General features: G+C 38.0%; 2 protein-coding genes across 2 annotated transcripts in view; one reads left to right on the top strand and one right to left on the bottom strand.

Moving 5' to 3' along the window:
• Positions 1-20,493, bottom strand: part of LOC311292519 (uncharacterized protein) — a 679,077-nt gene that overhangs the window by 381,578 nt on the left and 277,006 nt on the right. The window lies entirely within an intron of this gene.
• LOC311292553 (uncharacterized protein) lies at positions 1,043-4,309 on the top strand. Its single transcript, XM_084412277.1, has 4 exons — positions 1,043-1,160; positions 2,139-2,215; positions 2,567-2,666; positions 3,367-4,309. Exons 1-4 carry the CDS (start codon positions 1,056-1,058, stop codon positions 3,892-3,894), a joined length of 810 nt encoding a protein of 269 aa, XP_084268403.1. The 5' UTR covers positions 1,043-1,055; the 3' UTR covers positions 3,895-4,309.

Here is a 20,493-nt window from a genome sequence, read left to right as displayed (position 1 = left end):
CATTTTCTCTGGAAATGCGCCGACTCAACTTCCCAAAGTTTTGCATGTCTGCGGCAAACATTTCACCGAGGACTGTTTCGTCAACTTGGGTTAGTACAGAGCTGGGCTTTCTGAACGTCTGAAACCAGGGGCGGTTTCTTCATTAGGGCGATTGGGCGACGCACCACCAAAGTGTGAAAGTGAAGGGACTTTTTCAATCACATTCATAATCTCATTCAACCACAGAGTTACGCTAGCCGTCACTGTATGTTCTGCCTCTGGATATAGTCCAATCAGCGTCATGTCACGTTCTGTGGAGTACCGCCTCTTTTTGGGCGATTTCACTCTGGCTGAGAATCGCCCAGAGTGTTCCCATAGACTTACATTCAAAGATGTTTTTTTTCGAACTGCAGGCACTGCAATGCATTCTCTATGGGTTCCGGGAGGGCTCGCACTAACGTGCTTTCGTCATCATACGTAAACTTCACTTGTGCAGCGATTGGTGGGAACAAACATACACTATTAAAAATCTTTAAGATTAAGTGACAAATAATATTTGAAACCAATTTTGAATTTGAACAACAAGAAAAAATGAAGCACTACTTTAATATCTTTATCAAATGTGATAAAAAATTAAATAAAATAAAAAAAAAGAACGAGAGCGAGAGAGACTGTTGGGACATCTCGCGAGTTGAGGCGGTTGAGGCCAGTTGAACTTGAAGAACGTCATGGCGAACGCAGTTAACATTAATTCTATCGTGTCATTAAAAGAAACACCATTCAGCCGTCGTAGTAATCAGGATAAATTGTCAATTAAAGAGTTAGGGCCACCAAGACCAAATTTAAAAATAAAACAAGTATCTACAAAGGGCGGGAAATCATATAATAGAGGATTCTCGAGGAACTGGTATGAGCGGATAAAATGGCTAGCAGGTTGTGAAGCAGCTAATGCTTTATTCTGCTACCCCTGCATTCTCTTCCATCCCGAGAACGGGACGGACATCGCATGGACAACGACAGGTGTCACCGATATGCATCATCTCTCGGAGAAGGTGAAAAAGCATGAAACGGCGAAGATGCATATGGACAGTTGCCTAAAATTGGCGGCTTTCGGGACGGTCAATATTGCCACACAGTTGGACGACAGTTACCGGATAGCTGTACGTCGTCACAATGACGAGGTTAGTAAGAACCGCCACATTCTAGGCCGTCTTATCGACTGCGTGAAGTTTTGTGGCCTGTTCGAATTAGCATTGAGGGGCAAAGATGAGAGCGAAGGCTCAAGCCACGCTGGCATTTTTCGTGGACTGGTCAACTTGGTAGCATCGCTAGACGAGGTGTTTGAGGAGCACTTGAAAACTGCCACAGTCTTTAAAGGTACATCAAAGACTGTACAAAATGAGCTGTTGGATTGCATGCTGTCAGTCATCAGGGAGCATATAATGGAAGAGGTGAAGTCAGCTAGATTCGTAGCAATTCAAGCAGATGAGACTACTGACGTTTCTACACAGACCCAGTTAGTGCTTGTGTTCAGATACATTGACAGGGACCATGCTGTGCAAGAACGTTTCTATGAGTTCATCCCTATCTTGAATACAACAGCCGAGTCGATTGCCAGTGTGATTCTGGAGAGGCTGAACAGTCTTTTCACTGATGACAAAGCTAAACTCATCGCGCAAGCATACGACGGGGCAAGTGTGATGAGGGGAGAGCGGGCTGGTGTGCAGCAAAAGGTGCGTGAACATTATGAAAATGCACATTATGTGCATTGCTATGCACACCAGCTGAATTTGATCATGCAGCAAGCTACATCTCAAACTCCAGCAGTTAGAGTATTCTTTTCTGATCTGAGTGGCATTACCAGCTTTTTTACCCGGTCACCAAAACGCACTACTATTCTCGACGAGATTGTTGCACGAAGGCTGCCAAGAGCCTCATCCACAAGATGGAACTTTAATAGCAGAATCGTGAACACTGTATACGAGAACCTAGATGACCTTATAGAGTGTTTCAGATCTATTGCGACTGACAGCTCATTTGATAGCAACACGGTGAGGGAGGCATCTGGCTTCCTGAGGATGCTGCAAGATGAAGACTTTCAGTTTTTTCTGCATCTGTTTCATCAAATCATGCCTCACGTTGACATGATGTACCAGCAGCTGCAGAAGAAGAACATTGATGCAGTCTTCATCAAACAAGCCCTCCAGAACTTCACAATGAAAGTGCAGTCCATCAGGTAAGATCATATAATATTGTTCATACCTTCTCAATATAGGACCATGTCATTTATGTATTTAACATATTATGTTTTCAAATATTATTTATTTACATAAAATGTATGCTATATGGTAACAAGATTTAGACACTTAAAAGTGGGGAACTAATTTAATCCTCTGCATCTTTAGAAATTGTAATTACCTTGTCTGTAACAAAGTTTAGCTAGCAATTTTTATATCTTTTGAGCTATTCTGAGAAAATATATCTAAAACAGACTATTTGTGTTGCTTCTGTTTTTCTAAGACATGAATAAGTATTGTCAATGACATGAGATTATTCATAAAAACACTGTTGATCTATCTGTGTTCAGGGACCAGAGCTCATTTCAGGAGCAGGAGCAAGTAGCAACAGGAACAACAAGATCTAGGAGGGCCTTGGGAGAAGAAGAAAAGCAGAGGCTGTCCAAAGAGGTATTTATTGCTGACCATTTAAATACTCCAAAATAGTGTTGGAAAATCTCACTTTGTTTTTACAATCAGTTTAGGAAAGGATGGTAGCAGTCTTTTTTACTCCTAGCATTGTACTTTGAATCGTTGACGTGTAGGATAAAGATTGTGTTGGTGTTCGAATGGAATGTACAAATTTCAGTCAACAATATTATTTGTCGCCACCTAGTGGAATCTTTAATAAAATAAACTATCTGAGTGGATTGAAAATACATTTACTGGTCAAAAACCCTTGTCAAATTCCATTTGAGCTTGAATTATGGTAAAATGTTAATTAACGTAATAACACACACACACACACACACACACACACACACACACACACACACACACACACACACACACACCCAAATCATCGCTTTCAGACAGAAGCCTTGTATGTCCAAAACTGTTACTTTTCAGGAAACGAAAGAAAACCTGTTTTTTCCCCAAAATAATTTCCAAGCTCTTTTAATGCTTTTCATTGGTTAAATATTTGTAAAACACATTGACAGATGTAAAGGGTGACCAATAATAGCATTAATGTTTGAAAATATATGGAGATATAAAATATGGATTCTGCCTGATACATTGTTGCTGTCGGGATGGAAACCTTGTATCTCCATATTTATATTATAATAAAAAATGTATTTTATAACTAAAATAAATGTATTTATTTTGTCAGGTCTGCGACACAATCTTGGTCCACACCAAAGAAAGGTTCTCCTTTACCGACCACCTTGTAAGTGCCACGCTGCTACAAGGAGAGATGTTTCAACAGCATGGCCATACATTCCCTGTTGAGGCTCTGAACATCACTGTCAGGGCATACCCTATGTTAAATAAGGCGAAGCTGAAGACTGAACTGTCTCTCATTTACGAGAGTCCAGAATTCAAGGGCTGCTGTGGTGCACTGGCACTGTACCAGGTTTTGCTGAAGTACAACCTCCAGGATACTTTTTCAGAGACTGTTGCTCTGTTGAACATCCTCATAACCACTCCCATGACAACTGCTGAAGCTGAGAGGTGTTTCTCAACCTTGAAGAGAATCAAGACATTCCTGAGAAATGTAATGGGACAGGAACGTCTGAATGCACTGGCTATGCTTTCCATGGAGAGGGAACTAGTCAGGAACATGCCTGCTTTCAATGAGAGAGTAATTGATCACTTTGCTACTTTGAAAGAGAGAAGAGCAAAATTTCAGTATAAGTAAGCAGTGTAATAAGCGAGTAATGTGACGTAAGCAGTGTAATAATAGTGAGTAGTATTGTAAATAGTGAGTAATGTGCAGGGTCCGTACGGGTGCTTGATCCTTGAAAGTGCTTGAATTTTGATGTGTTTAAGGTTTGAAAAGTGCATAGCTAAAAGTAGTGTAAATAGTGAGTTATGGGATTTCAGTTGTTTTTTTTTATTAAATTGAAATTGGAGTAAACGTTTTTGGAAATTCGCATCCTGGTTGGGCTTTGTTTGAATTGATTTTGACTTGCTGCCGAATTGTTAACACTCATAGAAACAAAAAAGGAGATTAATATTAATGAAAAAAAGTGACTTGAAATAAAAGTAGTGAAGTTGCCTTTACATGCTTAAGCTGTTAATTTATCCATTGCATGGGTGGACCTTATCCTTATCAATCATCCAAACATTTGCCCCCCCTGAGAGATTTTGCAGGAGCCGCCACTGTCTGAAACTAAAGCAGAGCTGCCAACTCTCACGCATTCACCGTGAGACACACGCGATTGACACTTTTCACACCACACAAACATTTTCTCACGCACAGAAGAATCGCGAAGCAAAGAGGACACGGAGACCGACAGACTAGACAGAGCAGGTTACTTTATGATATTAAAAAATCTCAGCTCTCAGGTTCTGTCAATTTTATTACGAAATTCAAACAATAAATACAGTTTTGGCGCATGTAAATGTGACGTGACAGATTCCTAGCGCACATGAATCGATCATCTCTACTAGCTAATAGTAAAACATCACGAACACTGTTGAAAGATACAGTAGGCTACAACTTACCGAAATGTATGGTCAATATTAAATTAAATTACAATAATTGAATTGAAATAATAAAAAAGCGTAGCTTACCAGAAATTGTACCATGTAAACATTGTAACGTGTTGTCACTAAACCTAATAAAATTCAGTTTAGTTACTAAAATGTTAGTAACAATCACAATACACTTATTGTGATGCATTTTTTTTTAAAAATATATATATATTACTTTTAAGATATATGAAATATAAATTATTTAAACAAATAAATATATGTAATATCGTTTTGTCGTTTCATAGATCTAATTTTAAGTATTAATGTTATTCACTAAACATGCTTATCTTCTATCTTCTTACAAGTTGCTCATGTAATATATGCAAAGTAATAAATTGAGCACTAATTTGACCTTGTTGTCTCTATACTTTAAACATAGCAAGTCAGTGCAACAAAGGCAACAGTAGGTTAGCGTTAGCTACGTGATGATAACTGTAAACCATCCGAATAAAGTACCGTATCCAGACATAATATTTTAAACTAACCATTCGGAGACGTCCTGCTGGAGCAACTTCTTCATCTGTTGCTTCTCCATCTGGATCAGATTCGGGATCAAACTGAAACGCTTGAACGACTGCGTGTCTTCGTGCCATTGCAATATATCCAACGTAAACATGCATGGTACCACAAGATGGTCAAGGCCACACCCACCCTCCACCTTGCCACGCCTTTCTCTTCCTCATTAGCATTTAAAGCTACAGACACCGAAACGGCCCGTCTGAAGGAAGCTCATTCTGGGACTGGCTTGTAGTGGCTATAATTCTGCACCGAGGCTTAATTTTTGGAAAGAGATTTCAGATACAGTACTAGGGACCACTAATGCCTATATTAAAGCCTACAAAAAGTAGCATGTCATGGGACCTTTAAACTAAACGAAAAAACGTATAAACGATCCGTCTTTTTTAATTTCTCGTTATTCCAGTCCAAATAGGAAATGAAATGATCAGATGATATGCGGACCGTACGGTCCTACAACCGGCTTTCTGGTGCATTACCATCAGCTTCTGCTCCTGACGGTGACATCACGTACCAATCTCAATCCTTGGGCTGACACTTGATGGAAAGATGCACACACTCTCGACACCTGGTTTTCTTATAGTTTTATATAGTTATATGGTTTTATATAGTCATTGATCACTGAGATAGCACTGACTTGGAATGAAGTTGCTTCAATAGAAAAATAAAATTAAAAAAAATAGCTTAGATGTAGTAAACTACCTTTGCCATATTGACAAAAGTACTTATACAGCTGTGATAAAGTCACATTAGCTGCCACCGCTGGAGAAGCAGCACTGACACACACACACACACACACACACACACACACACACACACACTCACACACACCTCATTCATCCACATCTCGTTGTCGCTATCATAGGAGCGCGTGCACACGCGATGCTGATCGCACATGGACATTCATCCATCTCTCCACTCTCCCTTCCATATCCATTTCCCGGTCATTTCACCCACTTATACTGCACTGTCTTGTCGTTTCGTGCTCGTGTTGTGTGTCTGTGAGGGCGTAGTCAGTCTTCCAGTGGGAAAGACAGACCGACCGATCGAGCGGCGGCCGCTGATGACATCACGGCCGGGTCGCGCCGGCGCATCGCAACCAGAAGCTGACGAAACCATTGTCTAGTGTGAATAGGTGTTCGTCTGTGTATTTAAATGCAAAGATTATGTGTTGTGTACTATGTGTGAATGGATTATGTGTTTATTATTAATATATATATATATATATATATATATATATATATATATATATATATATATATATATATATATATTTAGAAATGGATTATTATTGATTATCAAATACAGTGGTGTGAAAAAGTGTTTGCCCCCTTGGTAAATATGATCAAATATGGCTGTAAAAAATAAATCTGAATTTTTAATCCTTTTGATATTTTATTTTAAAAATGTGCAAAAATCTAACCTTTCATTGAAGTAAAATAATTGAAAGTGGGGGGAAAATCACATTATGAAATAAATGTAGAACCCATCCCGTTTGAAGTTCCAGTAGTGTCAGATACTTTTCAAATGTTCTATGGTCAGATGAAACAAAAACATTAGCTTTTTTGGCAGCAAACACTTAAGATGGGTTTGGTGCACACAGGGATAAAAAAGTACCCCATGTGTAAAATGAAATACTCTGCTGTATCTTTAATGCTGTGGGCCTAATTTTCTGCCAGAGGTCCTGGACATCTTGTTCAGATACATAGCATCACAGATTCGATCAAATACCAACAGATAAAAAATCTAAACCTGACAGCCTGTGCTAGAAATCTTATAACGGAGAACAGGATGGAGAGATTCTGTATGGAGGAATGGTCTCTGATCTCTTGTCAGGTGTTCTCCAAACTCATCAGGCATTATAGGAGAAAACTCAGAGCTGTTATCTTGGAAAAAAGAGGTTGCAAAAAGTATTTAATAAAAGGGGGCAAACAATTGTTCCCAACGTGTTTTGGAGAAAAACATTTATTTCATAATGTGATTTTCCCCCCACTTACAATTCTTTTACTTCATTTTTTAAATAAAATATCAAAAGGATTAAAAATGCAGATTTATTTTTTACAGCCATATTTGATCATATTTACCAAGGGGGCAAACACTTTTTCACACCACTGTAGATGAAGTATTTGTATGTGTATTAAATGTAATATGTACCCATGGCCGTGGGAACTAGGGCTGCTGACAGCACGAGAAGTTAAAATTATATGATAAAATAAAGTTTTTGTTTTTCAAAAGGTTTTTAATTTTCCACCTTTATTCATAAAATTGTTCAAAATATAATTTAGTTTTTATATGATGTCAAATCTGCAGAGTGGGGAACTGAGAAAAATGACTTCAAAGATTTGTAGTTGTCCCGCCAAATTAATTATAGGTAGGACACAGGAAATCTGGCAAATAGATGTTTTAGTAATGACAATTATATACATAAAACAATCTTGAGCTCAAACTTGACTTTTGACCACTATTGTAAAGCTACTGTACTCTGCCTTTGTATTGTCAGCAAAAAGTGAGAATTCAACCAGGTCCAGTACCCGAACTGGGTGAGGCGGGGCTTTAGTTCTTGGTTGTATTCATCTGTTACGGCATGTGTAACATTTTTCTGTCAACTCTGCATAATCCTTAGCAATCGATATCGCACGTTTGTCGATGGAGCGGTTTCAGACCATAATAAATGTTCTGACCGCATTTGTGCAGGACAAAGCTCTGAGGACATCAGAAGTTAGAGGGACTGATGGCAGCTGTACAAAGTACACAGGCTACACCGTAATTTAATTTTTAATGGACAGTAAAACAAAGGCAGATAACCGTACAATCTGGTAGGTAGCATTATTTGATATAACACCGGCACAGTAACGTCATATTGACGCGCGGATAAACAAAGGCAGAGCACCATAACTCAATTTGAGCGTTCCAAAACACAGCCAACGAGCGGTAACTGGTGTTACGGTGTTCTGCCTTGGTTTCTCATGGGCTTTTGGAAGTTACTGTTAAGACAACTCATTATTTTATCGAAAAAACAACGGAATTGATTCAAGATACACATCCACATGATAAAGGAGGTCTTGAATGTGCCAAAAATATAAATAACTCATTTTCGACCAAAAACGAAGTTGCGGTCTTTTGCCTTTGCACGGCAGAAATGTGGTTTTGTGATATTGAGAAATAAATATATTTCAAAAGTCGATCTGACGTAAATGACGTGACGTGACTATGCTAAAATTAGAATATTCAAACGAAAAAAACAAACTCAGCTAACTATGGCGAGTCAGAAGAGAATATCTGATTTCTTTACAAATCTATCAGAATTTAAAAAAAGCAAATCTAAAAATGAATCGGACTATGATATGATATGATATGATATACCGACGTGAGCGCTCTGAAAGCGGCACTAAAAGACTGCTTTAAAACTTTCACAGAGACCTCAAACAGAAAGCACAAAGGCTGTCTTTAAATTTAATTTCGTTTTGTATTAATTGTATCTTAATTTTAATCAATGTTTCATCAACCATTTGCCTGGATTTAATAAATAAGAAGTAAATATAGCAGACAATATAATCAGGACACGGAGGTGCCGGCGCGTGAACCTGGAGCTCGTCTCATAAATGAACCGAAAGTCAGCGTATAAGGTAGCCTAATTGCCTCACAGACCTGAGACATATATAGAAAGCTTGAAATGTCTACTTTTAAACAGAACAATTCAAAACGAAAGAAAACAGACTGTTCTCTGCTTATGTAATCCGTATGAATTGTGCATTTCTCTCTGGTGCGTTTACTACTGCGAAGATCGCGAGTCAGCATCGTCAACTTCATCTTTGTAGCCGACACTGACACAGAAAACACTTGTTTATTAATAAACAATTAAAATATCTTCTTGCTATATTTGACATATTCATCAGGGGTGCAAACAGCGCGCTTTTCGGCGCCTCCCGCTTTTTTCACGTCAGTTTGGGTGACTTGTGTGAATCGTGCAGATCCGAAGAGTTTTTTTTAAGGGGGGGGGGGGGGGGGGGGGGTGAATCAGAACACTGCGCGCCAAACCAGCAGTATGTGCGCAAGCGTGAACCACTAGTGTTTCTGTCTCACTCTGGATCTGTCACTGCATCACATTTCTCTCTGCGTGGCGTGGAGTGTCCGTTTTTATGTCGGCTCTCATGTTAACTGGTTAGAGCTTGTGTTAGAGCACAATGCCTGCGTGACACACACACTTCTCGAGCCGCGCCGAAACCGCGTGCTAGAAATAGAACCGCAACCGACGCTTATTTTTCACGCGACACGCAAGAGTGTTGTAAGTTTTCAGACAAAATAGAAGGCGCAAATACATATTAATAAATTACATTTTGATGCTTGAAAGTCTCTCGGTTTTGACAAATGCATATATAATTGTAATTTAAAAAATAGGCCTAATTATCGATTTTCAAATATTGCCCCTGTCAATAGGCCTACAGAACGATTCTGTAGCCTATTTTGCCGTCAATACTGCCGACGTTGTCTTTGCTGTATATATTCAGGCTATATTATGTTTAACATCCAAATGTAGATGGTCTGTCGGCGCACAGAGACACGCAGTCGCAGACAGCACGTGAAGTTCGTGAACACCGAATTCCCTTTTCTTTCTTATCTATTTGTGTTTGAACAGACATGTGCACGAAAAAATAAGCCAGTGTCCGTCTCAACGAGTTTCCCCGTAAACGCAGTCAAAATAAAACGGATGCGTGTCATTACCGGTATTAGATACGTGCATTCGTCTTAAAGGGACAGCACCCAATATACCTGCAGCTGTTTGTGTCACCAAAGTTAATCAAACAACAAAAGAGAAAAATCACGTTTTGTCAAAAGATAAACTGTATTAATACTTAATACAGTTAATTTACCTGAAAAACATAAAGCACTGCTTTATTTCTCGTGTATTTGTGTTTTATTGTATTTATATTTGTATTTTGTTTATTAGTTTCTATGCAGATGCACTAGGCCTACCCTACACAATTACCCCAATCATCCTAGAATTATTAATTCTTTACAAAAAGAGCTATTCAAATCATCAGGTGAAATTGTTTTCAGGAAGTAGCAGTAAAGCAAGAAGAAGAAGTGCAAGATAGTTTTTCTAAATTTCATTTGACTCTATGTGCCTATAGGGGTGGGTTGGGGATGGTGGCGATGTAGTATCTGGATATTTGCCGCGGGATGAGGGCTTCGATTACCTCTCTCTTTTTTGACCATACATGTGTTTGCACCCCTGATTCATAATCATTACTTTTGCCGGTTCTTTGTGACAGCTTTTAGGTGCTTTATTGGCAGCGCCACCCTTACATGTTAAATGCACCACCGCATCAGCACCGAAAACATGGATATTTTTTTCTTTTTGGGGGCATTTTGTTTGTGTTCAGTCTTTCTCAGTTGTCTTTAGGTTAACGTTTCAGTTAACAGTTTTTCAGTTTTCAGTAAATTTTTTCAGGGGTAGGCTACAGGAGCAGCATAGAGTACTCTCGCCGCTGTAGACGGTATGCTTTCTCTTGGTTCATGTCAGTCAGTATGAATTAATTTTGATACATAAGTCGCACCTGACTATAAGTCGCAGGACTAGCCAAACTATGAAAAAAAGTGTGAATTATAGTCCGGAAAATACAGTAGTTAGCATCTTAATTTAGTCTTTGTTTTATTATTTTATTAGTTTTAACTAATTGTTAACTCAACAAATGCAAACAATTGTGTTGGCACCTCCATGTCATGAAGTGCGCACTCCACACACCGCACAAACACTTGGATATGCACCTAATAATAGCGAACATTTATCAAGGTTAATATTTAGGTTAAAAGGTTACAATTTTATTCTCTATTGATGGAGAATTCAAGATGGCGGCTTGCATGTAGACGTGTTTGTTAGTCTGTCCTCAATTTGTTTTAATCAAAGTATTATAATTAGCCTACTTTTCTCTGGTGTGCCCGGCCAAGTAACGATTTAATTAAAAACAGAAAATGCGTTTATTATTTTTATTCTTCATTTTGTGTTGCCGTACGACCTTATGGATTCCTGAGATTGGTATGCCCTTTTCGTGCTGAGGATACCGAAAGCAGCGACAGTGATCGTGAAGTAACCGCGCTTTATCAGCGGCCTCAATGGCATGATCTGTTTGCCGTGACTGCATCGGGATTGCTTAATGATCATGGCCCGACACTTCGGCTTTCCTGGAGAGGCATTTCTCAAGAACTACTATTCTCTTCCGGTGATGTACCGAGTGGATTACGCTGTTTGTGGTCGCACGGGAATCAGAGTCTCACAGCTAAAGCGACGCCTGCCTGTGGTAAAGATCCGACGACGGAATGCACAGGAAGGAGATCGTGGTTAGTTCTCATCATGCTTCTATTATCGGGCAATATTCACCCCAACCCGGGTCCAACGTTAGCCCAACTTCAAACGCCCGACGATTTCAAAGCATCAAACGGATTGCGCTTTTTTCATCTGAACGTGCGCAGCCTTATCAACAAAATGGACTCTTTAAGAGTTTGGGCTGACACGACTGGTGCAGATATAATGATCTTTACTGAGACATGGCTAAAAACATCAGTCACAAATGATATGATTAATATTGATGCATATAAAGTCTTCAGATCTGATCATGCAAAAAAAGGAGGAGTTGCTGCAATATATGTGAAATCTAATTTAAACTGTTCCTGCATACAGTCAATCAGCATTCCAAATGGCCTTGAACTTTTAGCACTCAAAGTAAATCTTTCTGGTTCGGATATTGTTGTGGCTGGATGTTATCGCCCGCCTTCATCTTCAAGTGAGGTATGTACTTTACTTGCAGATTTCTTTCACGACTGGACTAAATATGAACTGATCATACTTGGCGATTTCAATTGGGACTGGTTGTCGTCATCTTCTGATCTTTTTAAAGAGACTTGTGACTCGGTACTTGGTACAGTTGATTATAAGGCTGTAATCAACCAAAGAAATTCTTGGTCGACTAAAGTCCTAAAATTTTCGACTAAAAATCGACTAAAAATGACGTTAGGAAAAAGAAAAAAAAACTTTAAATTAATTAGCTGCGCACTGTGCGCCTTGTTGTCCGCCTAAATGAATTATAAATAAACATAAAAATCTAGTTGGCTACCGGTATTTGCAGTATTAAATCGTTTTTGACCTAATTATTTTGCAATGAAATGAGTCTGACACACGAGTCTGTCGGCTCTGGCAGCGTTGCATCACGTGCACCTGCGCAATATCATAGCCTATGATTTCCGAAAATAGTACTATGTTGTCAACTAGTGATATCATGACAAGAACTTTTGAGGAATATGTAACATAATTTAGACAATTGTTTTTGTCATATGTATTATAATAACTGACAGACACTATAATTTCAGCCACTCTGTGCAGCTCGCGAACATAGAATCAGCTTCGCGGCTGAGACACGAATAGATTATTAACTTAAAGCTTTTACTCTTAAACACAAAAGGCATGTCCACTTTAATAAAAAAATAATATTTATTAAACAAACCAGATCAAGTAATAATATTCAGCAAACCTTCTAGTAGCCTACTTTCTTCAATCTGTCCCTCTTCTCCAGTGGGTTGGGCTAATCCAAAAGAAGTGAAACCAAGGGGGGTGTTCTGAAGACAGACTGTTACCTGTGAAACAGGGGTGCTCTGAAAACACCCCCATTAGCAACTAGTGCTTTCTACCTGATGAAATGAACACAGCAAAACTGATTAAATGAACGCGGCAAAACTGATTAAATGAACGCGACAAAACTAATGAAATGAACGCGGCAAAAAATCAACCAATCAGAATTTTGGTCGAGCCAGAATGTATCGACCAAATAATCGACTAATCGACTGGGAGATTACAGCCCTAGTTGATTAATTCAACAACCAGGATTAATCAAAAGGATACAGATAGATCCACGTTACTGGATTTAATTTTAACTAATGCTTCCCATAAATATTCATCATTAGGTGTTTTTTGCAATGATATTAGTGATCACTGTGCAGTTGTCTGTGTGAGAAATTGTAAAACTTCCAGAATTCCACCGCGTTATATTTATAAAAGATTTTTTAAGCATTTTAGTTAGTTATCAACATTTTTTATTTTATTTTCCATACACAACATATATGTATATAATAAAAAAAATATATATATAAAAAAATTATAATAATAATAAATAAATAAATAAATAAAATAATAAAATAAAGTAAATAAATAAAAATAAAACAACAGACACATATTCAACATCTCAATGTCCAATCAAAAGGAGGGAGAAAGGGGAGGACAGAGAAAAAAGAAAAGAAAAAAAACCCCACAGAAGTCACTCCTCCATACAGTCACGTATTCCAAAGAGAAAGCACTGCCAAGCATCAATGGTAGAAGGCTTGGCCCCATTGATTCGTGCTGTTGTATATTCACAAGACACTATTTGCAGGAGGCTACGGATCCAATATGTTTTCCCACACATATGCGGTGTAAACCAGTTCTGTATTATGGTCTTTTTAGCAGCTGTAAAACCAGCAAACAACAATTTTTTTTTGCATCAAACTTATACAAAGACCAGAGTCATCATTAAGAAGACATAAACATGGGTTAACTGACCAATCAATTTGCAGTAAGGATGATAGAACCAGGTTTACATGTGTCCATAGACTGGAAGTGATAGGACATTCCCAAAACATATGCAGAAAGGTACCTGATGATGTAGTATTACATATATGGCAGTTGAAATTCGATTGTAGCTTCATTTTGAATCTTTTGTAAGGAGTTATGTATGCTCTATGAATGACTTTGAAGTGAATAAGACGATGAGCCAGATTTTTAGATGTTAAACTGAGATTAGACCACACCCACTCCCAGTCGACAGATAAATTAAAGTCAGATAATTCCTTGTTCCAAATAGTTTTAGCAGAAAGAGGTTTTATAGTGTAATCAAGAATCTTATTATATATTAAGGAAGCAGATGGCCGACCAGCAGATGGTGCAATCCAGTCCCGTATGGGATGAGAGGAAACATGAGAGGACCAAGGAACGCCATACGCTTTGAGAGCAGAACGTAGTTGAAGAAAGACAAAATATGCAGATGCTGGTAGACAAAATTTGGTTCTTAATATCTGAAATGAACATAGGCCCTGGTTATCATAAATATCACCGCATGTGTTTACACCCAAAGAAGACCAAGAGGGTTGAGATTTTTTAAGCATTTTAATGAACAAGATTTTCTACGCGATCTCTACCATAGTGATTTGGGTGTTGTTTCATGCATGCCAGATGTTATTCTGGCTTGGGATTATTTTAAATCGACATTCACATCCATATGTGATAAACACATTCCAATCAAAAGACTTAGGATAAGTGGTAAAAATAACCCTTGGTTCAATGACACTGTTTCTACCTTTATAAAACAGAGGAATGCTGCTTGGGCTAAGGCAAAGAACTCCTATAGAGCATTACAAAATAAATGCACAAAATTAATCAAAAGTGCAAAACATGATTATTATCTGTCTGCGATAAATGAAAATTTAAATAAAAATAGTTTTGGAAATTAGTCGTCTACTTCAGCATCAAATCTGTCATTTAAATTTCCAGACCTTCTTAAAGTTAATAATATTGTGGTTAAGGGCAAAGAAGCTATTGCAGATAATCTTAATAGTTATTTTATTTCAGTTGGCTCCACCTCTGAGTCTATTAATTCAGGTGTTAATACTTGTAAAGTATCTGCAGAACCTATCCAATATTGCCTTTCACAATCATTTAATATTGTGCCTATTACTACCGCACAGGTTTACGAATCTCTAATCAAACTAGATAAAAAAAAAAAAAAAAAAGAAAAAGGCAGGAATCGATCACATTGAGCCCTATCTCCTAAAATTGGCAGCTGATCTCGTAGCAGAACCTATAGCCTCTTTATTTAATTTAAGTCCGTTCTCCAATACGGTCCCAAAAATGTGGAAATTGGCAATGGTTACTCCTTTATTAAAGGGCGGAGATCCTGAAGATCCAAACATTTATCGTCCTATATCTAGATTGCCAGTTTTAGCGAAAGTTTTCGAATCATTAATAAACGACCAATTAAAACAATATCTGTCAGCCAATAATATTCTTCACGATTATCAGTCTGGATTCAGAACAGGGCATAGTACCATTACTGCAGCCATGTCAGTGTCAAATGATATTATAACCTCTCTAGATAGCAAAAAGTCATGTGCTGCTTTATTTGTCGATTTATCAAAAGCTTTCGATTCTGTAGATCATAAATTATTGTTACAGAGACTCAGGTTTATTGGCCTTAGTGAAGCAGCTTTAAATTGGTTCGAAAATTATCTTTCAGATCGTACTCAATGTGTGTCCGTGGAAAACTACAATTCACTAGGGATGCACGATATTGCATTTTGGCCGATATTCAATATGCCGATATTTTCAAACTAATTTTGTCCGATCCCGATACCGATACCGATATATATACACATATTTTCCCCCTGATATATTTACACTTTAATTTTACTGAAGAGAAATCCAAGTCTCTCTCCTGTACTACCTTTACCATATTACACTCATGTGTTGTAGATAAGGCAATACACAAGACAAACAAAACAACATTTGATTCTACCATAAATGTATAATTTTACAAATGTAGACAGACATTCACCCCTGAAAAATAGGCAAATTATTTCACTTTGAGAATAAATGATATGCCAGTGCCACATTTTATTTTTAAGTTCAGACTTCAAACTTCAGTCCTTAGGAGTAAAATAAATAAAAATAAATTTTCAAATAATTTTTTTTTACATCTTCTACTTGAACAGGTCTACCAAATGCTCCCGTTTTCAGTGCTGATGCAGTGGCGACCCGTTCCAATAAAGCAACTAAAAGCTGTCACAACGAACCGCAAAAGTAATGATTATGAATATGTCAAATATAGCAAGGAGACATTTTAATTGTTTATTAATGAACAAGTGTTTTCTGTGTCGGCTGCAAAGATGAAGCTGACGATGACTCGCGATCTTGTTCAATCTAGACAAAAATGTTGTCTCTTAGCGCTACGAAGACTCTAAATGTATAACTTAACTAAAGGTGTACCATTTCTAGGCGTGTTCCCCGAACCATACCTTAGGAAGCTGCTTAAGAAATTCCTTCTTGCGTGCGCCGTTACCCGGTGCTGTCCGTGGCGATGCTGCTGAATCTGCTGATATCGACGGCTGGAGAATCAGTTATTCTCTCGTGCAGGGGCTGCTTCACTGCGTTATGTGAGAAAGTGCTGTTCTTTATAAGAGAAGCTCTTCAGAAATAGTGGAAACTGCATTTATTAGCACTCATGGGATATTAGAAAAAATTATCCAAACTATAATGGCCTATAATAGCCTAGCCTACATATTTTAAAATTGTATCATATATTGCTGCCACAATAACCATTTCAAATGTTTACGTGCTTTCTTCTCTTTCCCATTTTTGTTCGCTGAGGTGGAGCTGCGATGAAATATTGTTCTTGTAAATACTTTCCAGCATTCAGTAATAAAAGTGTACATCGTACATACGGTGCTCGGCAGTGATCAAAAAGGATTTAAACAGTGAATTTTGAATCTCTTCTTGTAAACTGTGGATTTGGAAGGCAATAAAATCACAGACGTACCCCTGTACATGTTGAAAATACCGTACGATGAGCCTGATGAAGACCTGAGGGTCGAAACGTTGCCTTAATAAACCCTTTTGGAGCAGTAATTTTCAGTGTGCGGACTTCACACTTCTTTATTTTGAAAATACCGTACGACCATGAGAAACAATTGCCGTCTGAATAGGGCTCAACTGGCAGTGCTTTCACTGGCCTTTGAAAGCTCTCTGCGGACGGCACGTCTTTTAGCACAACTATTCGCTGTATCGCTGCCATAGTTTGAGCAAACTCCCCAGCACAATCATTCCCTTTAAATATGGACTGCATTTATATAGCGCTTTCACAGACCTATGGCCACCAAAGCGCTTTACATACAGCCTCACATTCACCCATTCGACATAATCAGAGCCTAACAAGCAGAATAATCATCAGGAATAAACAAATATTCTCTGAAAACATTGGACACTACAATATTTTAAGTATTATATACAGTACTTTAATGTACAATTACACCTGAATAGACTGAATAGATCTCTTGTGCTCCTAAAAGCTTCTGTCGACAAAGTAGTAGCAGCAGGTAAATTCAGATAAAAAAATAAAAATAAACATAATTTAATATCACTAAAATGAAATAGAAAGCTGCGATTACAGACGCTTAAAATCCACACATGTAAACACAACACTGACGTCTTCACTTCCAGGAGAAGAAGCTGTCAGTCAAAGCCTCAGTAGCCAATGAGAACTCACTGCCACTAGCCCCGCCCCCACAAGAGAAATGTGTCAGAACGGTGAACGAAAACTCCAGAAGCGTAAACGAAAACTCCAGAAGCGTAAACGAAAACTCCAGAAGCGTAAACGAAAACTCCAGAAGCGTAAACGAAAACTCCAGAAGCGTAAACGAAAACTCCAGAAGTGTAAACGAAAACTCCAGAAGCGCAAATGAAAACTCCAGAAGCGCATTTGTAGGTTCAGATCAGCGATTGAAAGATGAGAAATAGTTAGCAAAACATGCAGTGTATTAAAAACGAAGTAAACAAATTTGCCTGCGATTTATTCTTTTTCAGTTTCAAAGATATTTTATTCAGTTTCAATTTATATTTCCATTAGTTTCTTGAAAAGCTACGTTCATTATTATTGGCACAAGAATAATTCCATACTAAAGCACTACTAGAAAGTATGACATGTAGCGACAATGGGTAGAAAGCAACCACCAACTAATCTTCTTTTTGAATATTAATTCAAATTCTCTACTTCTCGATGACTGAGGGGGGAAGATTTGTTCAGAACGTCTCATGATCATCACCGGTCTGACTAATTGAAGGAGCCCCCGGCACTAACACATAACTGGTCAATGGCTAGCTTTGTGGCCTACTACGGACTGGTTAAGATAAAGACAGTGTCCGCACATTCCAGAGTCAAATCACCAAGACCAGAGCCATAAGTCACCCATCCCGGTGCCAGAGAGTCTGCAAAAGACCCTTTAGAAGAAGAATCGACACCAGCAGATGTTACTGAAACCCCCGACAACATTCCTGAACACCTCCTCATTAAGACCTCTGAACAAACAGAGTTCTGTCTCTTCACCAGAGAACTGATTCTTATCAATAACTATACATAAAATCATTCAAGAACAATTTTCAATGGACTCATGATCAAACAATCATGCAACTACCTAATCCTGGGCTGTTTCCACCACTTATATGTATATTTTAATAAGATAATATGTTTTGATCCCATTTAATTCAGGTAATAGTTATTATATTAACTATTAGAAGGAGTGAATGAATGAAAGTGTGTACTGTTTCATATCAATGCTATCTTACGAACACAACTAGCAAGATGGCTTGAATGATATCGGTGTAATATGTTTTGATCTTCTTTTAATTAGAAATCATGTCTAAACTGTGGCCCCTGTTCTCTCTGTTAGTAAGGAGAGCACAGATAAGCATGATTTACGATCAGAACTGAAAAGAACGTCACCTCCTAAATTCAGCCAGTGTCTAATTGGCCAGAACTCATCCTGGAGGTTGGACAAAATTTTAGTTTAAAACCTTAGACCCAAAAACAAAGCTCTCTCTCTCGCTGCTCTCGAAGCTCTCTCTCGGTTCTCGCTCTGAAGAAGAACTCTCAACAAATGCAGAAAAAGATGAAGATCTAAAGCAAGACTTGTAACCATGTAACTGAAGAGCAGACCAACCCAAATTAAGATCAGATGGGTTAGATTCATTTCCAGTCATCTAACTACTCTCCATATCTCATTTCATTTCTTTCTTTGTGTTATTTTCCCTTTCCGATTGAAAGTCTCGGTTTTAAGTTAAGTTTTGCGGCAAAGCTTCGGTCAACGATTTACGGCTGCAACGAACACTTTCAACTTCAAAGACTTTTCATTCAGCAGCTCCAGCACACCACGTGACTGGAACGCGCCACAGACATTTATCCAAGCACGAGGAGGCCAGCCGACGGACGAACCAAGGGAAACCCCCTTCTTATGCTACAAAGGGAATTCCAAAAGGGAATCCCCAAAAGCAAATACGCAAGTAGACTACCTCCAGACTTTTAAAATCTTAACTGGTGTATTTATATAACTTTAATAACCTGCCTAAAACGATAGAAGGGTTAAATTAATGATTGATGGTTCGTTCAGGTCATGTCTAGTGCATATGGAATCGTGAGATTTCATCCTTTCACTCTTAAACCCACTCTTTCCTCACTCTATCCCTTTCTGCAACGCGTATGAATGTGTGTGTGTGTGTTTGTGTTAGATATTAGCTTATGTGTTATATATAATCAATAAAGTATTGTTTGTATTTGAAAAGAGATTACTTGTGTATGTGCTTATCAGATTTATTGTCTTTAACTTCGATTTAAGTTACCTATGCTGTTACCCTTAATTTACTTCGTAATTTATTGTTAGCTGGGGATTGAGTCTTTCTTGACCAGGAAGATATTATATTTCCTAGAGTTAATACTTGTTTATGCTTTCTGTTCATTGGATGAACTGATAAAATGATCATGCTATTGATTCTGCTACAGTAAATTCTGAAAATAATTAAAATTAATTAAAATATTAATTATTGGTCATATTCCGTTATGAATAATAATTACTAATATTTATACGTGGGCGTATAAACGCTACAGACATTACCTGTTTTTTTGGACATATACATTAATTTATACATTAAATAAGCTACCATTGTTCACAGTTTATGAACACGCGCCATCCCGCGGTAGTGTGTGTGTATTGTTGCGCAGTGGCGTGCGAACTCGACTTGAAAACGAATGCCTTTGCCTGCCGTAGACACAGTTAACCAGTTTAAACATGCTTGCAGAAATATACATTTGATTATATTTTGGAGAACAGACAGAAGAAGATCCGTCGATGTACTTTTGTTTTGTTTTTTGTGTTCAGATGTTAAAGGCACACTATGTAGAAATTGTGTTTTTGTCAAACAGCGACCCCTAGAGTCGCTGTGGAATACTTGCACTGTCGTAAATATCCGATTTACACTATTCCACTACCGATCTACACTATATAGCTCGTTTACACTATTTACAACCTCTACGTTAGGCTTATTTATGTCCTGATAATTATGTGAGATATTGAAAACTGTTCTCATGATAATCGCAGGAATCAACGTCAACAGCGTCGT

Source organism: Rutilus rutilus, assembly GCF_951802725.1.
Source record: "Rutilus rutilus genome assembly, chromosome: 6".
In the NCBI taxonomy this organism is placed as follows: Eukaryota; Metazoa; Chordata; class Actinopteri; order Cypriniformes; family Leuciscidae; genus Rutilus; species Rutilus rutilus.
This window is presented reverse-complemented; position numbering and strand designations above follow the sequence as displayed.